At 43.6% G+C, this 20573-nt stretch overlaps 2 protein-coding genes and 1 long non-coding RNA gene across 4 annotated transcripts in view; 2 read left to right on the forward strand and 1 right to left on the reverse strand.

The window, feature by feature from the left end:
- Positions 1-1650, forward strand: part of GGA2 (golgi associated, gamma adaptin ear containing, ARF binding protein 2) — a 32506-nt gene extending 30856 nt beyond the window's left edge. Inside the window, exon 17 of the mRNA XM_038540034.1 lies at positions 522-1650. Coding sequence (XP_038395962.1) covers positions 522-632 — 111 coding nt within the window. The 3' untranslated portion in view covers positions 633-1650. The remainder of the gene's footprint in view (positions 1-521) is intronic.
- Positions 1589-13653, reverse strand: LOC111096278. Its single transcript, XR_005360801.1, has 3 exons — positions 13483-13653; positions 3612-3720; positions 1589-1726 (listed from the first exon to the last, which is right to left on the reverse strand). It is a non-coding gene; the product is annotated as an uncharacterized LOC111096278 (long non-coding RNA).
- Positions 13654-13720: 67 nt separating this feature from the next.
- Positions 13721-20573, forward strand: part of COG7 (component of oligomeric golgi complex 7) — a 78331-nt gene continuing 71478 nt past the window's right edge. Inside the window, exons 1-4 of one of the 2 annotated variants that reach the window (XM_038540033.1) lie at positions 13721-14049; positions 18968-19116; positions 19415-19531; positions 20247-20415. In XM_038540033.1, coding sequence (XP_038395961.1) covers positions 13881-14049; positions 18968-19116; positions 19415-19531; positions 20247-20415 — 604 coding nt within the window. In that variant the 5' untranslated portion in view covers positions 13721-13880. The remainder of the gene's footprint in view (positions 14050-18967; positions 19117-19414; positions 19532-20246; positions 20416-20573) is intronic. The other variant, XM_038540032.1, reaches the window with a different exon arrangement.

Below are 20573 nucleotides of genomic sequence, written 5' to 3' on the forward strand. Positions count from 1 at the left end.
GATAGCAAGGGGATGGGGGGTGGGGCCCTGAACTGAAGATAGACAACATGATAGGTTGAAAGGTTTATTTAGGTCTTGCTCTAAAGTCTCCGGTTGGGAGTGGTGGTGGAATATTCCTCGCTGAGTCTGTTTTTCTTCGGGGGCTCATTGAAGGAAGATCTGTGACCAGTTTCCCATGAGCTGGGAACCAAGAGAGTGACACAAACTCCCCCTGTACCATGGAGTCCTCTGAAAGGGTGTGAATTCTGCCTGTCCCTCCTTAGGTGGTCTCTGAGTTGTGGTCCACCTCAGGACTGCAAAGGTGTGGTAGTTCTCCGAGGATGTATGGCTGGCTCCCCTTGTATGTGTCGTCCTAGAGGGTCCTGGCCAGGTGTTCCTGTCATATGGTGGTTTGAAGGCCTCGCTGGCATGGAGTTAACATGATATGCTATTCTTTGGTGACTACTGGGTGGGTAAAAGCTCTTACATTGGGCTGGTCTGTGTCTCTCCCCACTAATTTAATGTCTTCTATCTTTGTCCAGGAGCCCATCCGGTTACGGTATAAGCTGACATTCAACCAGGGTGGACAGCCTTTCAGCGAAGTAGGAGAAGTGAAAGACTTTCCAGATCTGGCAGTCTTGGGTGCAGCCTAACTTTTCACAAGACAGACCCTGCCATTTGAGCTTAGGCTAATGTGAATTTTGCTGTCTAGATAGGACTAATCATGGTGATTTAGTGCGGAGTGCCAAGAGTTCTATCCTGACTTCAGGCTTTGGATCCCAACCTCTGACTTATTCTTGCAGATACTATTTGTGTGTGTGTGTGTGTGTGTGTGTGTGTATGGGGGGGGGTTGTGGGGGAGGGTAGAGCAGAGGGCTTGAGGTGTGGACCGTGTGGGAAATGCTAAAGCATTTCTGACAGCCATCTGCTACAATCATCTGTTTCTGCATGTTGGTGGACACGGAAGTCCCTGCCTCAGGTTGGAGGTATAAGCCAAAGTTGTGTTGTGTTTTGTTTTTTCCATGTATTGTTATCTTTTCATTCATCCACTCTGTGCCTTGTCAGCCTTTGAAAGTCTTGGTTGCTCCCAGGCTGCTGTTCTCAGGGACCTTAAAAGGGACCTGGTTGGTCTTGGGGCAGAGAGTGTCTTCTGGGGCACTCTCTTCCAAGAAAGACCTTGTCTCCATTTCCATTAGAGAATGCTGCTTGCATGTGTTTGAGAAGATCTTCTAAATGGAATGCTTGTTGCACTGTTAGCCAGGCGAGGGGCTGCCACTAGACCAGAGGACCACACTCAGTGGGCCAATCATGTCCTTCACCACTGTGCCTTAGAATCACCCAGAGAGAACCTTCCAGGGCAGAGGGGAAAGCAGATCCCAGTCCTCATGCAGGCCTCAGGTTCTTTGGGTGGGGCAGCCTGTCTGGGCCCTTCCTCAGAACCCTCCTCTCCATTCTCATCCTCTTCCTCCACGAGTGTTTACTCTCAGAGCTCTTCGATTGTGACGCCATGCTGGTCATCATCAATCATAACTAACAGGCTCACCCTTGCCTGTCGACCTCACCGCCCAACATGAAGAACTGTGACGCAAATAGATACGGAAAGAGCTTAGCAGTGATTTCAGTGGTGACTGAATATAGAAAGTCCTTAAATAAATACCCGTGTAGCAAATATGCTTTGTGGAGTCTTGAGTAAATAGATGCAGAGCCTGTTGCATTTAGAGGCACTAAACCTGAAGGGCCCTTCTCCCTGTGGAGGAAATAGGAGTATTTTAGGCTGTGGTACTCAAAGAGGGGCTTTAGTGAAGGGAGAGTCCCTGGGGGTCCAAACAGCTGGAGTGGTTTGCAGGGAAAGTTCAGGTTTATCAGCCATTGTCAGCAAGTGCCTGCTGTGGGCCAACAGCTTCTCCAGTCCTGTTTTGCTGGTCAGTAGGGGAAGTGAGCCTCGCCTTGCCAACAGGGCCTGATGGACTTGGGAATCCCAGCTGCTCATCTGTCAGAGCAGGATTCTACCTCAGGAACCACAAGGCTCTATTTGGGGTTCTTTATCACAAAATCTGGTACTTTCCAGTTTGATCTTTGAACTTCGGCATATAGTGAGAACTCCACCAACAGTACTTGTTGGGGATGGGAGCTGTAAAAGATCATCTAGCTATACTAATTTGTAAGCAAATGTGAAAACTCATAAAACAGATAAGTGATGGACAACTTCTTCACTTGGCATAACTCCCATAAGATTCATTTTAATCTAAAATTACTTGCATGTTCAACGGTTCTGTATAGCTTTTATGGGCTCTAGGTAATTTCATAGTCTTTAAGAGGAACCCGTCATAATGATGATGTCTACCTATGTAGAACTTTATTAAAATGGGTGATTGAGACACATGAGATTTTTACCCCCTGGTTCAGTGGTGAACCCGTGTCTGTCTCAACCTTCTGTCTTCCAGGAGGCAGACTCCCAGCCATGCTTAGGTGGAGTTGGACAGGGTAGGGATGTGGGGGGAGAGGGGCAGTTCCTGAAAGTGGCCCTGGTGTTTATCATCAGTGCCTTCTAATGATCAAGTTCGGTAACTACTGAAGACCTGGCCTGTATCCTTTTGACTGGCTACTAAGAGCCCAGCACTGTTGTAAGCACTGCAGATCCAACAGCAAAACTCGTTCCCTTCGTGGATCTTCTGTTCTAGTGCAGAGACAACTCCATCATGTCTTAGGTGGAGATCTGGCACTGAGGATCAGTATTTCCCTTACCTGAATTCTTCCAGAATCCTGCTCACCCCATTTCTTAATATACCTCTATGACTGTTTTCCTCTGTCCCTTTTTAAATGTGGCATTGCTCCAGGGTTTAGTCCTTAGGACTCTTGTAAGCACATCTGGGCAGTTAACCACTAGATGGGTCCTAAACCTGTATGTCAAGCCTTTACCTCCTTGCTGACGTCAGATCCATATTCATCAGTGGTTATCTGCAGGTTTTACTGTTGTCTTAGGCTCTGAATGCTTAAAATGGAACCCAGCCTCCCCTTTGCCCTACATGTACTTTTATTTGAAAGCACCTTTCTGAGCCTTCATGGATACTTGATTCCTGCTCCTTCTAGAGCCATTCATTTTTGTCATCTAGTATATTTCTAAATACAACATCTTGCCCTCCCCTGCATTCACATGGTCATGGCCCTGATTTGGCTTTTAGTGAAGGGGGAAAGGGGTACAGTAATCTGCCTCCAATTCTCTGAACCATTATACTTGCCACCATCAAAGTTTTCTAACACATCTGGCCACTTGACCCCTCGCTGAGATACCCTGAATGACTTCCTAATGCCCTTGAAAGTACCTGCAGTCAAGCTGAATGCTTAATTGTTCATTGCTATTTTCTAACTTTGTGTGCTCCCTACCCTCTGGCAGCTGCCAAGAATGAGCACTTGGCTGCAACCACAAGAAAGTCCTTTCGTGTTTTGATAATGCCATGTTTTTTCATGACAACTAGGAGGTGACTCTTCTCCCTTTATCTCTTTCAACAAATTTAAGACTAGGATAGAACCTTGTTGATCTTTGAGCCACTGTGAGCATAAATGGGCTATGGAGGTTGGAAATGTTGAAAACAGAGTAAATGGCGTAATGACCCAAAGAATATGAATATTACTTATTAAAAATGACGTGGGGTGCCTGGGTGACTCGGTTGAGCGTCCAACTCTTGATCTCAGCTCAGTTCTTCATCTGAGGTTCGGATCTCAAGCCCAGCGTGAAGCCTCCTTTTTAAAAACAAGCAAGACAAAACAACTGTAAATTGAGAGACTAAACATTCAGGGTAGAAAGCAAAGATGATATTCTAAAATACAAGGAATGCTTGATTGCTAGTGTTTACAAAACAAATTATTTAAATATATCTCATGTAGAAGATGCTGACCCAGCCCCAAAATATAAAATTCTATCATCATATGTTTTGTTTTTTCTTTTGATGAACATAGTAGGAGAGTGACCTGGCATGGTGGTTTTAGTTCGTTCTTTTTTTTTTTTTTTTTAAGATTTTATTTATTTATTCATGAGAGACATAGAGAGAGGCAGAGACACAGGCAGACGGAGAAGCAGGCTCCATGCAGGGAGCCCAATGTGGGACTCGATACCAGAACTCCAGGATCACACCCTGCCGGAAGGCAAGTGCTAAACCACTGAACCACCCAGGGATCCCGAGTTTGTTCGTTTTTTAAATAAAGTTATGGCCTGGCATTTTCCATCTAGAAAGAGGTGGGGCCTGGTAAGACAAAGGAAGTGTCCTCAGGTGAGATGAGCCAAGCCTTTCATTATATACTTGAGGCACTTAAGATTCAGATTTAATGGACCTTACACATTCATTGTCAGCTGGAATGAAAAAAATCTAGGACTTTCTCTCCCTTGCCCAGTGTATTCCCTATTATACCACGTTTGTTCTGAAAAAGCTTGCATTTTAAAAAAAGTGAACATTCTTCCAATTTTTATTCCCCTTCTAGAGATAACATTTTTTTGAGTTTTTAAAAGTTAAAATTGTAGAAACATACTGCAGTGTTACAGGTTTCAGATACATACGATTTTAACATTTGAGGTCTTCTGAAGCCCCAAACAATTTGATAATTAAGTCAGCTCTAAACTTATAATTCAGCTCTTTAGCTTCACTACTACCTCCAAGAAGCCATGTGACCTTGAGTAAGTAATTTATCTTCTTCAGATTCCTCCTCTATGAAGTGCATAATGGAATTTTTTTGAGAATCAAAAGTTAATATATGTAAAGCAACTACAATACTGCATGGCACATAGCTACGAATCTTTTTTAATTTACTATTTGCTGTTAGCCTGTCCATTTGGTTTTCTTCCAGCACATGAACAGAGTTGACTTGCCCATAATTATAAAGTTTATCTCCTAGGGGATCCCTGGGTGGCTCAGCGGTTTAGTGCCTGCCTTCAGCCCAGGACATGATCCTGGAGTCCTGGGATCGAGTCCCACATCAGGCTCCCTGCATGGAACCTGCTTCTCTCTCTCTCTCTCATGAATAAATAAATAAATAAAATCTTTTTTAAAAAAAAGTTTATCTCCTAAAATAAAAAGCAAATATTTAAAATTTGGTGAGTTTCAAATTAATACTGAGACACAGTAAACATCAAGGATAGAAAGGTAACAAAAGATTAATGCTAATTGGAAACTATATTCTGAAATCTAGACACTAGAAGAATTCTAGCCATTTTGAAACACATCCCCCCTCAAAAAAAAGACACATCCCCAAGCCTACCAAGCCTAGTTAAAAGATGAAGTCTGTAACAGAACACTTAGAAACTAAGGATGAACACTTTTCCTATAAGACATTCAGTTAATTTTGTAACCAAAGCTGTGCATACTAGAATTTGTAACCCTGACACCAAAATCTGAAGTAGATAACTTAGTCTCTTCTTTTTTTTGAATGCATATGCAAAATATTAGCTTTAAAGCCAGTGGCATATTTAAAGAATACACTGTACAAAGCATTTTTGGGATTGCAGTTTACCACATCCAGTAGCTCAACTGGACTATTTGGTCATCTCAATAGACTTAGAGAAAGGCATTCTATATTATTCATTGTTTATTCCTTAAAAAAGCACATGACTAGCAGCATGTTTAATGAAGAAATATTACAGTGGCCTAAATACAAAGGTTTATTTTCTCGATAAAAACAAGGCCAGAGTGGGATGCCTGGGTGGCTCAGCGGTTGAGCATCTGCCTTCGGCCCTGGATGTGATCCTGGAGTCCTGAGATCAAGTCCCACATCGGGCTCCCTGCATAGAGCTTGCTTTTCCCTCTGCCTATGTCTCTGCCTCTCTCTCTCTCTCTCTCTCTCTCTGTGTCTCTCATGAATAAATAAAATCTTTAAAAAAAAAAAAAAAAAAAAAAAAACAAGGCCAGAGGGATGCCTGGGTGGTTCAGTGGTTGAGCCTTTGGCTCAGAGCATGATTCCGGAATTGAGTCCCACGTTGGGCTCCTTGCATGGAGCCTGCTTTTCCTGCCCATGTCTGTTTCTGTCTCTGTGTGTGTGTGTGTCTCTCTCTCTGTGTCTCGAGAATAAATAAAATCTTTTTTTTTTTTAAAGGCCAGAAATAGTCCAGAACTATTGCTGTTAGAAGCATCACAAAGTCATTAGGGGCCCAGGCTCCAGCCATCCCTAAATCACCCAAGGATATGCTCCTCAACATACTACACAATGATGGCTTGAGATGCTGACATTCCAAGGCACAGGAAGGAAGGGGAGGAAGGTAATAAAGGAAAATGGACATTCATAAGGCTTCCTAGAAGTTTCATGTGATACTTGTGTTTACATCTTATTGTCTGTTTAGTGACCTTGCCACACCTTAGGCAAAGAAGGCTGAGAAATTGTCATATACAGTGCCACACCACGTGAAATTGGGTTTTGGCTAAGGAGGAGGGAAGACTGGATTTGCAGTAGATTAGCTATCTACAAGATATTATGGCAACAATCTATTGGGGGAACACCCCCCACACACACACACACACGCTTTTATATTTATTATGACCCCAGTTTTAAAGACAAGCAACCTGGGTGGCTCAGCAGTTTGGCACCTGCTTTCAGCCCAGGGCGTGATTGTGGAGTCCCAGGATCAAGTCCCTCATTGGGCTTCCTGCATGGAGCTGCTTCTCCTCAGTCTGTGTCTCTGCCTCTTTCTCTCTCTCTCTCTCTCTTTCTCGAATAAATAAAATCTTTTTATTTTTTTTATTTTATTTTTTATTTTTTTGTTTGTTTATTTATTTATTTATGTATGTATGTATGTATGTATGTATGATAGTCACAGAGAGAGAGAGAGAGGCAGAGACACAGGCAGAGGGAGAAGCAGGCTCCATGCACCGGGAGCCTGATATGGGATTCGATCCTGGGTCTCCAAGATCTCGCCCTGGGCCAAAGGCAGGCGCCAAACCGCTGCGCCACCCAGGGATCCCAAATAAAATCTTTTTAAAAATAAAGCCAAGCAACCTAGATATATATGTGTATATATGATAAGTGGTAATCTTTGGGTCCTAGAATTACAAGTGAATTTTTATAAAGATTTCTTTCAGAGAGAGCCTTAGGCAGACTGCCCACACAGCATGGAGCCTGATGCAGAGCTCAATCTCAAGGCCCTGAGATCATGACCTGAGGCAAAACCAAGAGCTGGACTGGACTATGCCACCCAGGCGCCCTGCAAATGGATTTTCTTTAAATTTTATCTGCATTTTCTAAAGTTTCTAGACTGAAAAAAAAGCCTTTTTTTTTTTTTTTTGCTCAATGTTTTTCTAAATTAACACACAAAAGGTGAAAGAAAAGTCTTCCACCCGATTACCCTTCTAGGAGACAGTGTTACTAGTTCTCATCTGGAGATATTCTGGGCATGTTCAAGCAAATGAACTGGACTTATTTTTTTTAATGTAAAGGTTGGAGATAATGCCATTATTATTATGAACTGTTTAGTAGGAAAAAGAATAGCCCCTGCTCTCTGCTTTTTCTGAGAGCAGATGGGATTGTCAGTTATATGTTAAAAGTCCTTTGTATTAAAACTGGCACATGAATTTCATGGTAGTTTCTGTGCGTTTCCAGCTTCTCCCTCCTACTGGCTTCATTTCTGTGGGCCCAAGCATACTTCCCTCTTCTCTAGCAACCCTGTCTTTGTTAGCCAGCATTGTAGAGTGAAACAAGTATAGGCTTTGGAGTCCATTTCCATTTCTAGCTTTTTGCCACCAGTAGCATCTTGGACAGGACACTTAACCGTCTGGGTCTCAGTTTTTATATTTTTAAATTGTAAAAATGTTAAAAATCTATTTCATAGGTTTTTTATTTATTTATTTTTTAATTGTGATTTTTAAAAAAAATTTATTTATGATAGTCACACAGAGAGAGGCAGAGACACAGGCAGAGGGAGAAGCAGGCTCCATGCACCAGGAGCCCGACGTGGGATTCAATCCCGGGTCTCCAGGATCGCGCCCTGGGCCAAAGGCAGGCGCCAAACCGCTGCGCCACCCAGGGATCCCTATTTCATAGGTTTTGATGAAGGTTTAAAGAAGCCAATAAAATACAGACACAATAGGTACTCTATAAACGTAGGTGCTGTTATTTCTCCTCAAGTCACCTTATCCTAGATTTCATTTTTTTTTAAAGATTGTATATATGTATTCATGAAAGACACAGAGAGAGAGGCAGAGACATAGGCAGAGGGAGAAGCAGGCTCCCTGTGGGGAGCCCAATGTGGGACTCGATTCTGAGACTCCAGGATCCTGCCCTGGGCCAAAGGCAGGCGCTAAACTGCCGAGCCACCCAGGGATCCCCTAGATTTCATTTTTCAATTTACCATTGGAACTATGGTTACTTCCATTTTGTCACTGTTTATTTCACAATCTTTCTTGTTCTCCTGGAAACCGATAAACTTTTGCTAATGATACTAAGCTAATGTTTGCTGAGGCTACAAAAAAGGTTGATGCTTTTGATAGAATCTGAACATCCTCACTGTATCTATCAAGATTAGTATTAGCTGCAAGAAATGGATAAGCCCAAAGTAATAGTTGGTTAAACAAAAGATATTTATGTCTCTGTATTGGTTTCCTTGGGACTACTGCAACAAAATACCCTAAGCTGGGTGACTTAACAGAAATTTGGAAGTTCTGGAGGCTAGGAGTCTGAAATCAGGCCACATTCACTCTGAAACCTATTAGATAATCTTAATGATTTGCAATGAGCTCTTGATCTCTGGGATTCTTTGGCTTGCAGCTGTATGACTCCTATCTCTACCTTCGTGGTCATGTGGTGGTCTCCCTCTGTCTTCACATGACCATCTTATAATGATATTGATCATATTGGATTAAGGGTAATCCTTCAGTATAACATCTTAACTAGTTACATCTACAGTGATGCTATTGATAAGGTCACATTCTGAGGGACTAGGAGTAGCATTTCATGCCTAACTTGTGGAGAGACAAGTAGAGCATAATTCTCTCAAATTCAAGGAACCTTGGAAGTCGTGAGATTATGGTTTGGATGGAGTCTGTATGATGTCGGGCACCTACATGACTTCAATCTTGGTGCTGTGCCATGAGTGACTTCCATTACTAAGAACACTTTATGGTTCAAGATAGGAGAGTGACCAGCAACAAAAGATAAATTACCAAATTACCAAAAAAAAAAAAAAAAGATAAATTACCAAACTCAGGAGGGAGAAGACATCATTACTAATTCTACAGAAGTTGGAAAGGATTGTAAAGGAATGTTATGAATTTTATGCCAACTTAGGTGAAATAGGCAAGTTTCTAGAAAGACCTGAATTACCAACTGATTTAACAAGAAATAGAACATCTGAATAGGTCTATAAAAGAAGTTGAATTGATCATTTAAAGTCTTCTAAAGAAGAAATGCCTGGGCCCAGACGACTCGAGGTTGAAGATCCTCATCTAAGTTCTTGACGTTAAGTTCTGCCAAATATTCAAAGAAGAGGCTTCCCAATTTTTTACAAACTCCGAAGCTAGAGAAGGATCACTTCCCAAATGATTTTGAGACCAGTATTACCCTTAAACCAAAATTAAAGACTACAAAGAAAATATTACAGACCAGTTTTCCCCCATAAACACTGATACAAAAGTCCTCAGCAAAATAGTAGCAAAGCAAAGCTGGTAACATTCTACATCATGACCAAGTAGAATTTATCCTAGGAATGCAAGATTGGTTTACCATTCAAATGCCAATTACTGTATAGCATCAGATAAATAGAGTAAAAGGCACACATTATGAAATTATCCCAGTTGGTACAGAAAAGTTTATGTATAAAATCCAACATTTTGACAAAATAGGAATAGAAGGGAATTTGGTCATCTTGAAAAAGGGATTGGACTGGATGGTAAAGAGATGCTGAAGATCTGGAGCAAGGCAAAGATGTCTGCTCTTGCCACTCTGTTCAGTATTGTGCTGAAGATTCTCACCTGTACTGTTAGTAAAGGGAAGAAAGAGGAAAAAGGAAAAGAAACTATTCACAGATGTTATGAACCTGTGCATAGACAAATGCCAGGGAATCTACACACGGACACATAAATAGCTAGAACTGATAAATGTTCAAAAGGTATAAATATGCAAAAATAAATTGTATTTCTACAACAAGAACATGTGAAAATGAAAGTTACATTCACATGATTGCATTCATTTTAATGCTATACTTTGGAATAAATTTAACAAAAGTGCAAGGTACTTATAACGTACAACAAAAGGTATTGTTGAGAGAAATTAAAGATGGTCTAAATGAGAGGTTCCCAACCAGTGGTGATTTTTCCCACTGAGAGACACTTAGCAATGTGTGGAGACATTTTTAGTAGTCACAATCTGGGGAAGGGGAAGCTTTTAGCATCTAGTGGGTAGAGGTCAAAGATGCAGTGAATCATCGTACAATGCATAAGACAGCCTGAGCAATAAAGAATTACTGGCTACAAGTGTGATTAACACCCAAGTTGAAAATCCTGATCTTAATAAATAGAGAGGCATTTCACATTCATGGTTTGGAAGACTCCATATTGTTAAGATGCCAATTCTCAAAGTGATCTGTACAATAAAATCCCTATTCCGGCAGCATTTTTGTGTAGAAATTGATAAGCTGGTCATAAGATGTATATGGAAATGCAAAGGGTCTGGAGTAGTAAAACAATTTTTAATTAAAAAAATTTTATTATTATTTTTTTAATTTTTATTTATTTATGATAGAGAGAGGCAGAGGGAGAAGCAGGCTCCATGCACTGGGAGCCCGACGTGGGATTCGATCCTGGGTCTCCAGGATCGCATCCTGAGCCAAAGGCAGGCGCCAAACCGCTGCGCCACCCAGGGATCCCCTTATTTTATTAAAAATTTTTACCTGAGAGAGAGCATGGGCAGGGTGAGGGGCAGAGGGAGAGGGAGAAGCAGACTCCTCTTGTAGCATGGAGTGCAGCTCAGGAGGCTCCATCCGAGGACCCTGGGATTATGACCTGAGCTGAAGGCAGATGCTTAATTAAGCCACCCAGGTGCCCCACTAAATTTTTTTTTATTTATTTTTTATTTTTTTTATTTATGATAGTCACACACAGAGAGAGAGAGAGAGGCAGAGACATAGGTAGAGGGAGAAGCAGGCCCCATGCACCGGGAGCCCGACGTGGGATTGGATCCCAGGTCTCCAGGATCGCGCCCTGGGCTAAAGGCAGGCGCTAAACCACTGTGCCACCCAGGGATCCCCCCACTAAATTTTTTAAGTGGGAGGGCTTACATCATCAGACTTTAGAATTTACTATAATCTTCAGTAATCTTTGGTATTGGTATAAAAATAGGAATATAGGTAATGCAACAGAAGAGTCCAGAAATCCTTACATCTGTGTCACTTGTTTTTTGACAAAGATCTGGAGAAAGGAATTTTTTTTTTAAGATTTTATGTATTTATTCATGAGAGACACAGCGGCAGAGACACAGGCTGAGGGAGAAGCAGGCTCCATGCAGGGAGCTCCATGCGGGACTTGAACCCCGGGTCTCCAGGATCAGGCCCTGGGCTGAAGGCGGCACTGAGCCACCCGGGCTGCCCAGAAAGGAATTTTTTTTTTTTTTTTTTAACGATTCTATTCATGACAGACACACAGAAGCAGAGACATAGGTAGAGGGAGAAACAGGCTCCCTGTAGGGAGCCTGATGTGGGACTCGATCCCAGGATCCCAGGATCACGACCTGAGCCAAAGGCAGATGTTCAATCACTGAGCCACCCAGGTGTCCTGAGAGGAAAGCTTTTAAAATTGTCCTGGGATAATTGTATATAAAAAACCGAACAGGCACCTGAGTGGCTCAGTTGGTAGTGCATGTGATGCTTGACCTTGAGGTTGTAAGTTTGGGCCCCATGTTGGATAAAGAGGTTACTTAAAAAAAGGGGGGGGCGTGGCTTGGCAGTTGAGCATCTGCCTTCCGCTCAGGGCGTGATTCTGGGGTCCTGGGATCGAGTTCCGCATTGGACTCCCAGATGGGAGCCTGCTTCTCCCTCTGCCTGTGTCTCTGCCTGTGTCTCTGTGTCTCATGAATAAATAAATAAAATCTCTAAAAAAATAAACTTAGGCCTTTACCTCACACCATACACACAAAATGAACTCAAAGTGGGCCACAGTCATGTATATAAGCGCTAACACTTTAAAACTTCTAGAAGAAAACTTAGAGGAGAAATTCATGATTTCAGGTCAGGCAAAGATTTCTTAGACACAAGACCAAAAGTATGTTCCATAAAAAAGAATAAGTGATAGTGGGATTTATCAAAATTAAAAACTTGTCCCTAAAAGACACTATTAAGAAAATGAGGGAACCCTGGGTGGCACAGCGGTTTGGCGCCTGCCTTTGGCCTAGGGCGCGATCCTGGAGACCCAGGATCGAATCCCATGTCGGGCTCCGGGTGCATGGAGCCTGCTTCTCCCTCTGCCTGTGTCTCTGCCTCTCTCTCTCTCTCTCTCTGTGTGACTATCATAAATAAATAAAAATTAAAAATACATAAAAGATAAACAAAAAGTTGAACATAAATTTGTTTTGTAACTTAGCAATTCTACTCCTAGGAATATATCCAAAAGTAATGAAAACTTGTCTATGCAAAAGCATGTAGCGAACATTCATAGCAGCAATATTCATAATGACTTGAAACTAGAAACAGATTAAATATCCATCAGTTGGTGAATGGATAAATAAAATGTCATATCCACACAAGGAATAGTATTCAGCAACATAAAGAACCAAACTGATAATGGTGCAACACAAATGGACCTCAAAAACTAAAAATCATTTAATTGTATACTTACAATGGGTGAATTTTATATCCTGTAAATTATTAGTAAAGCTGTTTTTAAAATGTTCATCAGGGAGGGAAGGGCATATCGTAGAGGCACTTGGGGCTTCCAATGCTCCTACCAAGGATAGCTTTCCTGATTCGTGGATTTAGGTTCTTAGATATACAGAGTATTAAAAAATTACTGTATGCATTGAATCAGAGTATGCCTGCGGTGAGAATGAGTGAGTGCATGGCAAAATTATTCCCAATTGTAGAACAGGTAAATGGTAAAGTTATTTACAATTGTACACAAAGGATTTGAAATTTTTAAAAAAGATTTTGTTTGAGAGCGAGAGAGAGACAAGACATAGCGACAGAGAGCAGGAGTGGGGAGGAGAGAGAGCAGCAGGCTGGATCTCAGGACTCAGGCAGACACTTTTACGGACTGAGCCACCCAGGGGCCCTTTTAAAAATTTTTTATTTTAAAGATATTTATTTATTATTCATTCATTCATTCATTCATTCATTCATTCATTCATGAGAGATATATAGAGAGAGGCAGAGACACAGGCAGAGGGAGAAGCAGGCTTCCCACGGGAGACCCAGGGTGGGATTTGGTCCCAGGATTCAGGGATCACTCCGGGAGCCAAAGGCAGGCGCTCAACCACTGAGCCACCCAAGCCTCTCGCCTTTTTAAATTTTATACTTTGGTTCCTATGACAAATGAAGCGGACCGGCGAGCTCCCGTTCCGGCGTGGCGTGTTTCAGGAAAGGACAGGGGGCCAGTGTGGCTGGAGGATGAGGCCAGATCGCCTGCGTCACCCGCTCTCCGTAGGCTCCAGTGGCCGGCTTGTCTGAGCAAGCACGGGGTGCGGGGCTGTCTCCAGCGCCCAGCTCTGCAGAACGTCCGGAACGCCGGCGGTCGCTATGGTAACGGCCACGTACTTCCGGAAGAAGTACGGCGCGCGGCGTGGGCCACCCCGAGCCCTCGGCCCCCGCGAGTTGACGGAAGGGCCGCAGAGGGCGACTTTCGTGGGTGCCGTGGGTTCCCCCTGCCGCCCCCCCCCGACCCCCGGGTCAGCCCCGGGGCTCTCGCAGGGCCCGCCCGTGGCCGGGCCGAGGCGCAGCGGCCATGGACTTCTCCAAGTTCCTGGCGGAAGACTTCGACGTGAAGGAGTGGATCAACGCGGCCTTCAGGGCCGGCTCCAAGGAGGCGGCGGCGGGGAAGGCGGACGGCCACGCGGCCACGCTGGTGATGAAGCTGCAGCTGTTCATCCAGGAGGTGAACCACGCCGTGGAGGGTGAGGCCGCGCTGCCCGCCGGGCCCCGCGCCGCCGCCGCCGCCGCCGCCGACGTTGCTGGCTTGCTTGCTTGCTTGCTTGATTTATTTATAACATTTTTTAAAAGATTTATTCATTTATTCATAGAGACACACACACAGAGGCAGAGACACAGGCAGAGGGAGGAGCAGGCTCCACGCCGGGAGCCCGACGCGGGACTCGATCCCGGGTCCCGGGGTCACGCCCTGGACGGAAGGGGGCGCTAAACCGCTGCGCCACCCCGGGACCGCCCGCTGTAGATTCTTTATTGTACTTTGCAACCGATCCTCATAACTGAGCATCCTCTAAGCATGTGCCCAGAAACGGGCCATGGGCAGAAAGTTACCTTTCAGGAGCTTTCTGCCTTGGTCACTTAAATTGCAACCAGGGTTGGCTTTCCTGCGAGTGGAACCAGGAGCTAGGAGGGCCGGAAGAAGTGTGTCATTACCTCCAGCCTGGGAGAGGCACGCACCTTTCTTTCCTGCCTGTGTAAGGTCTTGAAGGAAGACTTCATGGGGCAAAGAGGGGGAGGACATTGATAATAATAGGATAGCAGTATTTGAGCCCTTCATATGTGTCAGACACTCTTAAATGCTTGACATGGATTAACTAAGTGGTTCTCAAAGGACGGGTGGTAATGTTGCCTCCTAACACCTTCACCGTCCCCCGAATATCTCGAAGTTGTTGGGAGTGTTTTTACTCATTGCAATGGTGAGGAATGTCACAATGGTTGGACGTTTAGTGGGAATGCCCAGGGATGCTTAGTGTTCCGCATTGCTTAGGATGGTTTGGCACGATGGACTGTCCTGGCCAAAATGTTAATGTTGCTCCCTTCAGCATAATTATCCAATTTAAACCTGGCACTAATCCTTAGAGGTAGGCCCAGTTACTATTCCCACTTTATAGCTGTAGAGTCTGTGGCTGAGTGAAGTAACCGACCCAGCATCATGTTGCTCGTTTGGATTTCAACCCAAATATTTGGTTCCCAGAGCTCAGGCTCTTATCTGTTATACCTTGCTACCTCTCTGGTATGAAACGGAGAAAGAATGGCACATGCAGAGGCATGTGGGTATAAAAAGGCCTCGCCAGTCTACGGAAGAGTGAAAAGTTCAAACAGAGCTCCCTCTGTAACATCAGCAAACATAATCATTAGTATTAGTATTAGAGGATCACACTCTCATGGGGTGTGGGGGCATGGTGAGACTTCTGAAGATAAGACAGAAAAATAGATTGGGATCAAACTGTGAAAGGGCCTTACAGGCCATCATTTTATTTTTCTTTTAGAGAGAGAATGCAAACACAGGTGTGTGAGGAGGAGGGGAGGGGCAGAGGGAGAGAGAATTGGAAGCAGTTCCATGACCCTGAGATCATGACTCGAGCTGAAATCAAGAGTGAGACACTTGGTCTACTGAACCACCCAGGCACCCTCTTTTTGGTCATCCTCCAGAGTTGAGATTTCATACCTTAGACAGTGGGAAGTCTTCTGAGGTTTATTTTATTTTATTTTATTTTATTTTATTTTATTTTATTTATTTTATTTTATTTTTTTAGATTTTTTTTTAAATTTTTATTAATGGGATACAGAGAGAGAGAGAGAGGCAGAGACACAGGCAGAGGGAGAAGCAGGCTCCATGCAGGGAGCCTGACATGGGACTTGATCCTGGGTCTCCAGGATCAGGCCCTGGGCTGAAGGCGGCGCTAAACCGCTAAGCCCCCGGGCTGCCCCATCTTCCGAGGTTTAAAGGTTTATTTTTATGGAAGGTGAGACAAGGGCTCAAGTCTGCAGTGAAGAGAAGTTATAGCAAAGGTTCAAGGAGGGGATGTTGAAGACTCCAAATTGGAGCCTTCACATATTTGTGCCCTAATATTTATTGGACACAAACTGTTTTCCAGGTTCCAGAGATACTGGGTGGAACAAGACCCATAACCCAGGTTGGATGGGTTAACAGGCCAAGTTGGGGGCAGGGGAAAAAAACCCCAAACAAGGACCAGATCATGCAGGGATTTTAATGTCACATTATAGAGTTTGTATTTGACTTAAAATGAGTGTCATGGGAAGGTACTGGAGGATTTTTAAGCAGAGGAGGGACATGGATTGATTTCTGTCTCCATTCTGAAGGCAACTGGTCAGAAGAGTGGACTGTCATCATAGTGGCTTCAACTGGGGTTATGGCACCACTGGCATAACCTCACTGTATGGTGAGAAACGGGTAGATTTAAGATATTTTTAGGAGGAAGAATGGAAAGAACTTGCTGATGGATTGAAATGAGGGATGAGAGGGGGAGAACATAAAGAATGATAGCAGGTTCTTGACTTGAACAATTGTGGGCAGAGGTGCCAAACATACAGTAACGTTGAGAGAATTTGTAGTGAACATCCATATGCCCTCAACCTAGATTCTACAAGTCACAATTTACTACTCCTGCTTTATCACAAATCTGCCCATTTACCTATCCTCCTTTCCATTCTCCATCTTATTATTATTATTATTATTTTTAAGATTTTAGTTATTTATTCATGAGAGACACAGAGAGAGGCAGAGACATAGGCAGAGGGAGAAGCAGGCTCTCCACAAGGAGCCCGAAGCAGGACTCCTCCCCGGACCCAGGACCACACCCTGAGCCGAAGGCAGATGCCCAACCGCCAAGCCACTCAGGGATCCCCATCCATCTGATTTTTTGATGTATTTCAAAATGAGTTGCAGACATCAGTATACTTTACTCCTGTTCATTTCAGTTGGTACTCTAAACATAATAGAATTCAGTACTTGTTACAGCTCTTTTTTTTTTAACTACATAAAATAATTTATATAAGGTGAGATGCACAAATCTTACCTGATGCATATGATGAATTTTGACAAATGTAGGCAGCTAGGATAACTCAAACCTCTGTCAGGAAGTAGAATGTTACAATCATCCAAGAGAGTGGTCCCATTCCTCCTCTCAGTGAAATCTAGCCCTTACCCTCCCAGATATTCTCACTGCAAATGATAGTTTTTTTTTTTAATTTTTATTTATTTATGATAGTCACACACAGAGAGAGAGGCAGAGACACAGGCAGAGGGAGAAGCAGGCTCCATGCACCAGGAGCCCGACGTGGGATTCGATCCCGGGTCTCCAGGATCACGCCCTGGGCCAAAGGCAGGCGCCAAACCACTGCACCACCCAGGGATCCCCAAATGATAGTTTTAAAATGGAAAAAAGAGTGGCCTAAATTTGGGGGGGGGGTGGTTGTGGAGAAGGAAAAAGGTATACAGGGAACAGCAGGTACTGAAGAGTGACTTTGGGGTTTAGCAGGCAGAAGGCTGGGGCTGTAACAATTATTAAAAGTCAGCATTGTTAAAAGTCAGTCTCTGTGCAGAAGAAATCACTATTCTTTGTTTTCTTAGCCTTAGAACTTTACCCAGGCCATGCTGGAAACATTATTTTATGGCACAGCTGAATAAACAGTTTCCTGAAATACTTCTTTAAGATGTTAAGGTTCCATTCATCGCACTGGTAGAGCAGGAGATGCTGGACTTAATTTGGTTGATTCCCCGATGAATTGCCCTTTAAAGGGTTAGAGGGGCATGCTGTTAACTCTCCCAAATCCACACAACACATCATAGTTTGCAAAGATGTTCAAGTTGTATTCCGTGTTTCAGACATCTGTTAAAAAATGCAGTTTTCGGGGATCCCTGGGTGGCTCAGTGGTTTAGTGCCTGCATTTGGCCCAGGGCGTGATCCTGGAGTCCCGGGATCAAGTCCCACGTTGGGCTCCTAGCATGGAGCCTGCTTCTCCTTCTGCCTGTGTCTCTGCCCCTCTCTCTCTCTCTCTCTCTGTCTATCATAAATAAATAAATAAATCTTTATTTTTTTTTTAAAGATTTTTATTTATTTATTCATAGAGATGCAGGGAGAGAGAGAGAGAGAGAGAGAGAGAGAGGCAGAGACACAAGCAGGCTCCATGCAGAGAGCCCGACGTGGGACTCTATCCAGGGTCTCCAGATCACGCCCTGGGCTGCAGGCGGCGCTAAACTGCTGCGCCACCAGGGCTGCCCATAAATAAATCTTTAAAAAAAATATTGTAAAAAATGCAGTTTTCTTGGGGCTCCTGGGTGGCTCAGTGGTTGAGCATCTGCTTTTGGCTCAGGTCATGATCAGGGTTCCTGGGATCAAGTCTCTCATCGGGCTCCCCACAGGGAACCTTACTTCTCCCTCTACCTACGTCTCTGTGTTTCTCTGTGTGTCTCTCATGAATAAATAAATAAAATCTTAAAAAAAAAAGCAGCTTTCTTAATCTCACCTGATCTCCTACCAGACTTGTTAAATAAGAAACTGGCAGATGCTTAGGGACCTGCTACCTGTGCCCAGCTGACACTGGTAGTCTGTGGACTCAATTTTGAAGACTGTGGAATGCAGACATTGGGGTCAGAGCCACGTAAGGCTGGGTTTCAGCTCTGCGAAATCTTAGGGAAGTTACTCAACCTCTCTGAATCTCAGTTTCCTTATTTGTAAGAGGTGGCTGCTAATGATTTCTGTGGACATTAAATGTAGAATGTTTGTAAAGCACCTGGCACGTAGCTGACATTTACCCAGTGTCAGCTTCTTTCATTTTCTCTCCTCACAAAAGGAGTTTTAATTTAACTCAGTGGTGGAAAAGCATTAATGTTGGGTCAGATTGATGGTTCCTTCCTTGTCATATCACATGGCCCTCACCCATAAGACTGGGGAGGACACGGTCTTGGCAGAGCCCACCTCTCAGCCCACCTCCTGTCCACTCCCCATCTTCCACAGGCTCAGAAAACTGTGTGGTTGGTAGTGCTTTGTGGAAAATTCTCTTCCTGTCTTCGGATTTATTCATCTTTTTCCCTGGTGACTGGTCCGATTTTTATCTTTTGTTCTTGGGTTCTTGCTACAGAAACAAGTCACCAGGCTCTTCAGAACATGCCCAAAGTGCTCCGTGATGTTGAAGCCCTTAAACAGGAGGCGTCTTTCCTAAAAGAACAAATGATCCTTGTCAAGGAGGACATTAAAAAATTTGAACAGGATACATCTCAATCGATGCAGGTATTTTGGCTCCTCTCTTAAATACTGATTCTTGTATTTGGAAGGCTTACTCACGAACGACCTTATCTCAAAATTCTATCCAACACTCAAAATACTCTTTTTTTCTGGTTCTTTTGGTGTGTACATCTCTCTTCAGCACCCGCTGTACAATGTAGCCACGCATTTGGTGTCGGAAGGGGCACGGAAGCTCCCTAAAGGCAGGAGCATGCCATGATGCTTAAGTTTCAAGTCACTGGGGGAAGGTAGAGGTAAAGGAACTACCACTTCCCTAGTTTTTGACCTCTCATTTCTCCTGTAGGTACTGGTGGAAATTGACCAGGTAAAGTCCAGAATGCAGCTTGCCGCCGAGTCTCTTCAAGAAGCAGACAAGTGGAGCACACTAAGTGCCGATATCGAGGAGACATTTAAGACTCAAGTAGGTCATTTGCCTAGGGGATGTCACAAAGTCTGGGTAGGCAGGCACTTGAGGTTTGGAGAAACAAATGAGAAGGTTCTTTCCTCGAAACCACAAGGGATTAGTAAAAAGCAGTGCATGGAGACATGTAGGCATAGGTTGGGAAGATCTGCAATTGCTCTGGGTCTTTCCACCTGGAGTTAGTATCTTCTGCTTCACTGACAGGATCACGACCTGATATATATAATATAGCTATTATATTCTAAATTGCCTTCTAGAAAATCAATATAAATTTATGGTATCAGACTTTTTTCTTCACACCCTCACCAATAATAGCCATTATATTTTTCCAGGGTTTTCCACTTTGTTAGGAGGACAACTCTTAATTTTAATTTCCATTGATTGGACTACCAATAATATTGAACATAATATGTTTATGGGGCATTTTCTTATATGAATTTCCTTCTCCTGTATTTTGTCCATTTTTTTTAAGGTTTTATTTATTAAATAAGAGAGATTGAGAGTGAGCGGGGAGAGGGGTAGAGGGAGAGGGAGAAGCAGACTCTCCGCTGATCAGGGAGCCCAAAGGCAACTGACTGAGCTCAAGGCCCTGGGATCATGACCTGAGCCGAAGGCAACTGACTGAGCCACCTAGGCATCCCTATTTTGTCCATTCTTAATTGAAGTCCCTGAGGTCTTTTAAAATAAATATTCTCTATTCTGGCTTTTTTTATAGGACATAGCTGTGATTTCTGCCAAGCTGACAGGTATGCAGAACAGCTTAATGATGCTTGTTGATACACCAGACTACTCAGAAAAATGTGTGCACTTGGAGGCATTGAAGAACAGGCTGGAAGCCCTGGCCTCTCCCCAGATTGTGGCGGCGTTCACCTCTCAGTCTGTAGGTAAGTGTGGGCCCTGTCTTGTCTTTGTGCACACCTCTTCACAAAGGTAAGGCTTTCCAAATCTTCAACCTTTTGAGGGTCTTAATGTGGGTTAAATTATGTAGTTTGAAAGTTAAGTTGTAACTTTATGGTGGTGGTCTTTTTTCAATAGTTTATGT

This window comes from Canis lupus, chromosome 6 (genome assembly GCF_011100685.1).
Source record: "Canis lupus familiaris isolate Mischka breed German Shepherd chromosome 6, alternate assembly UU_Cfam_GSD_1.0, whole genome shotgun sequence".
Classification (NCBI taxonomy): Eukaryota; Metazoa; Chordata; class Mammalia; order Carnivora; family Canidae; genus Canis; species Canis lupus.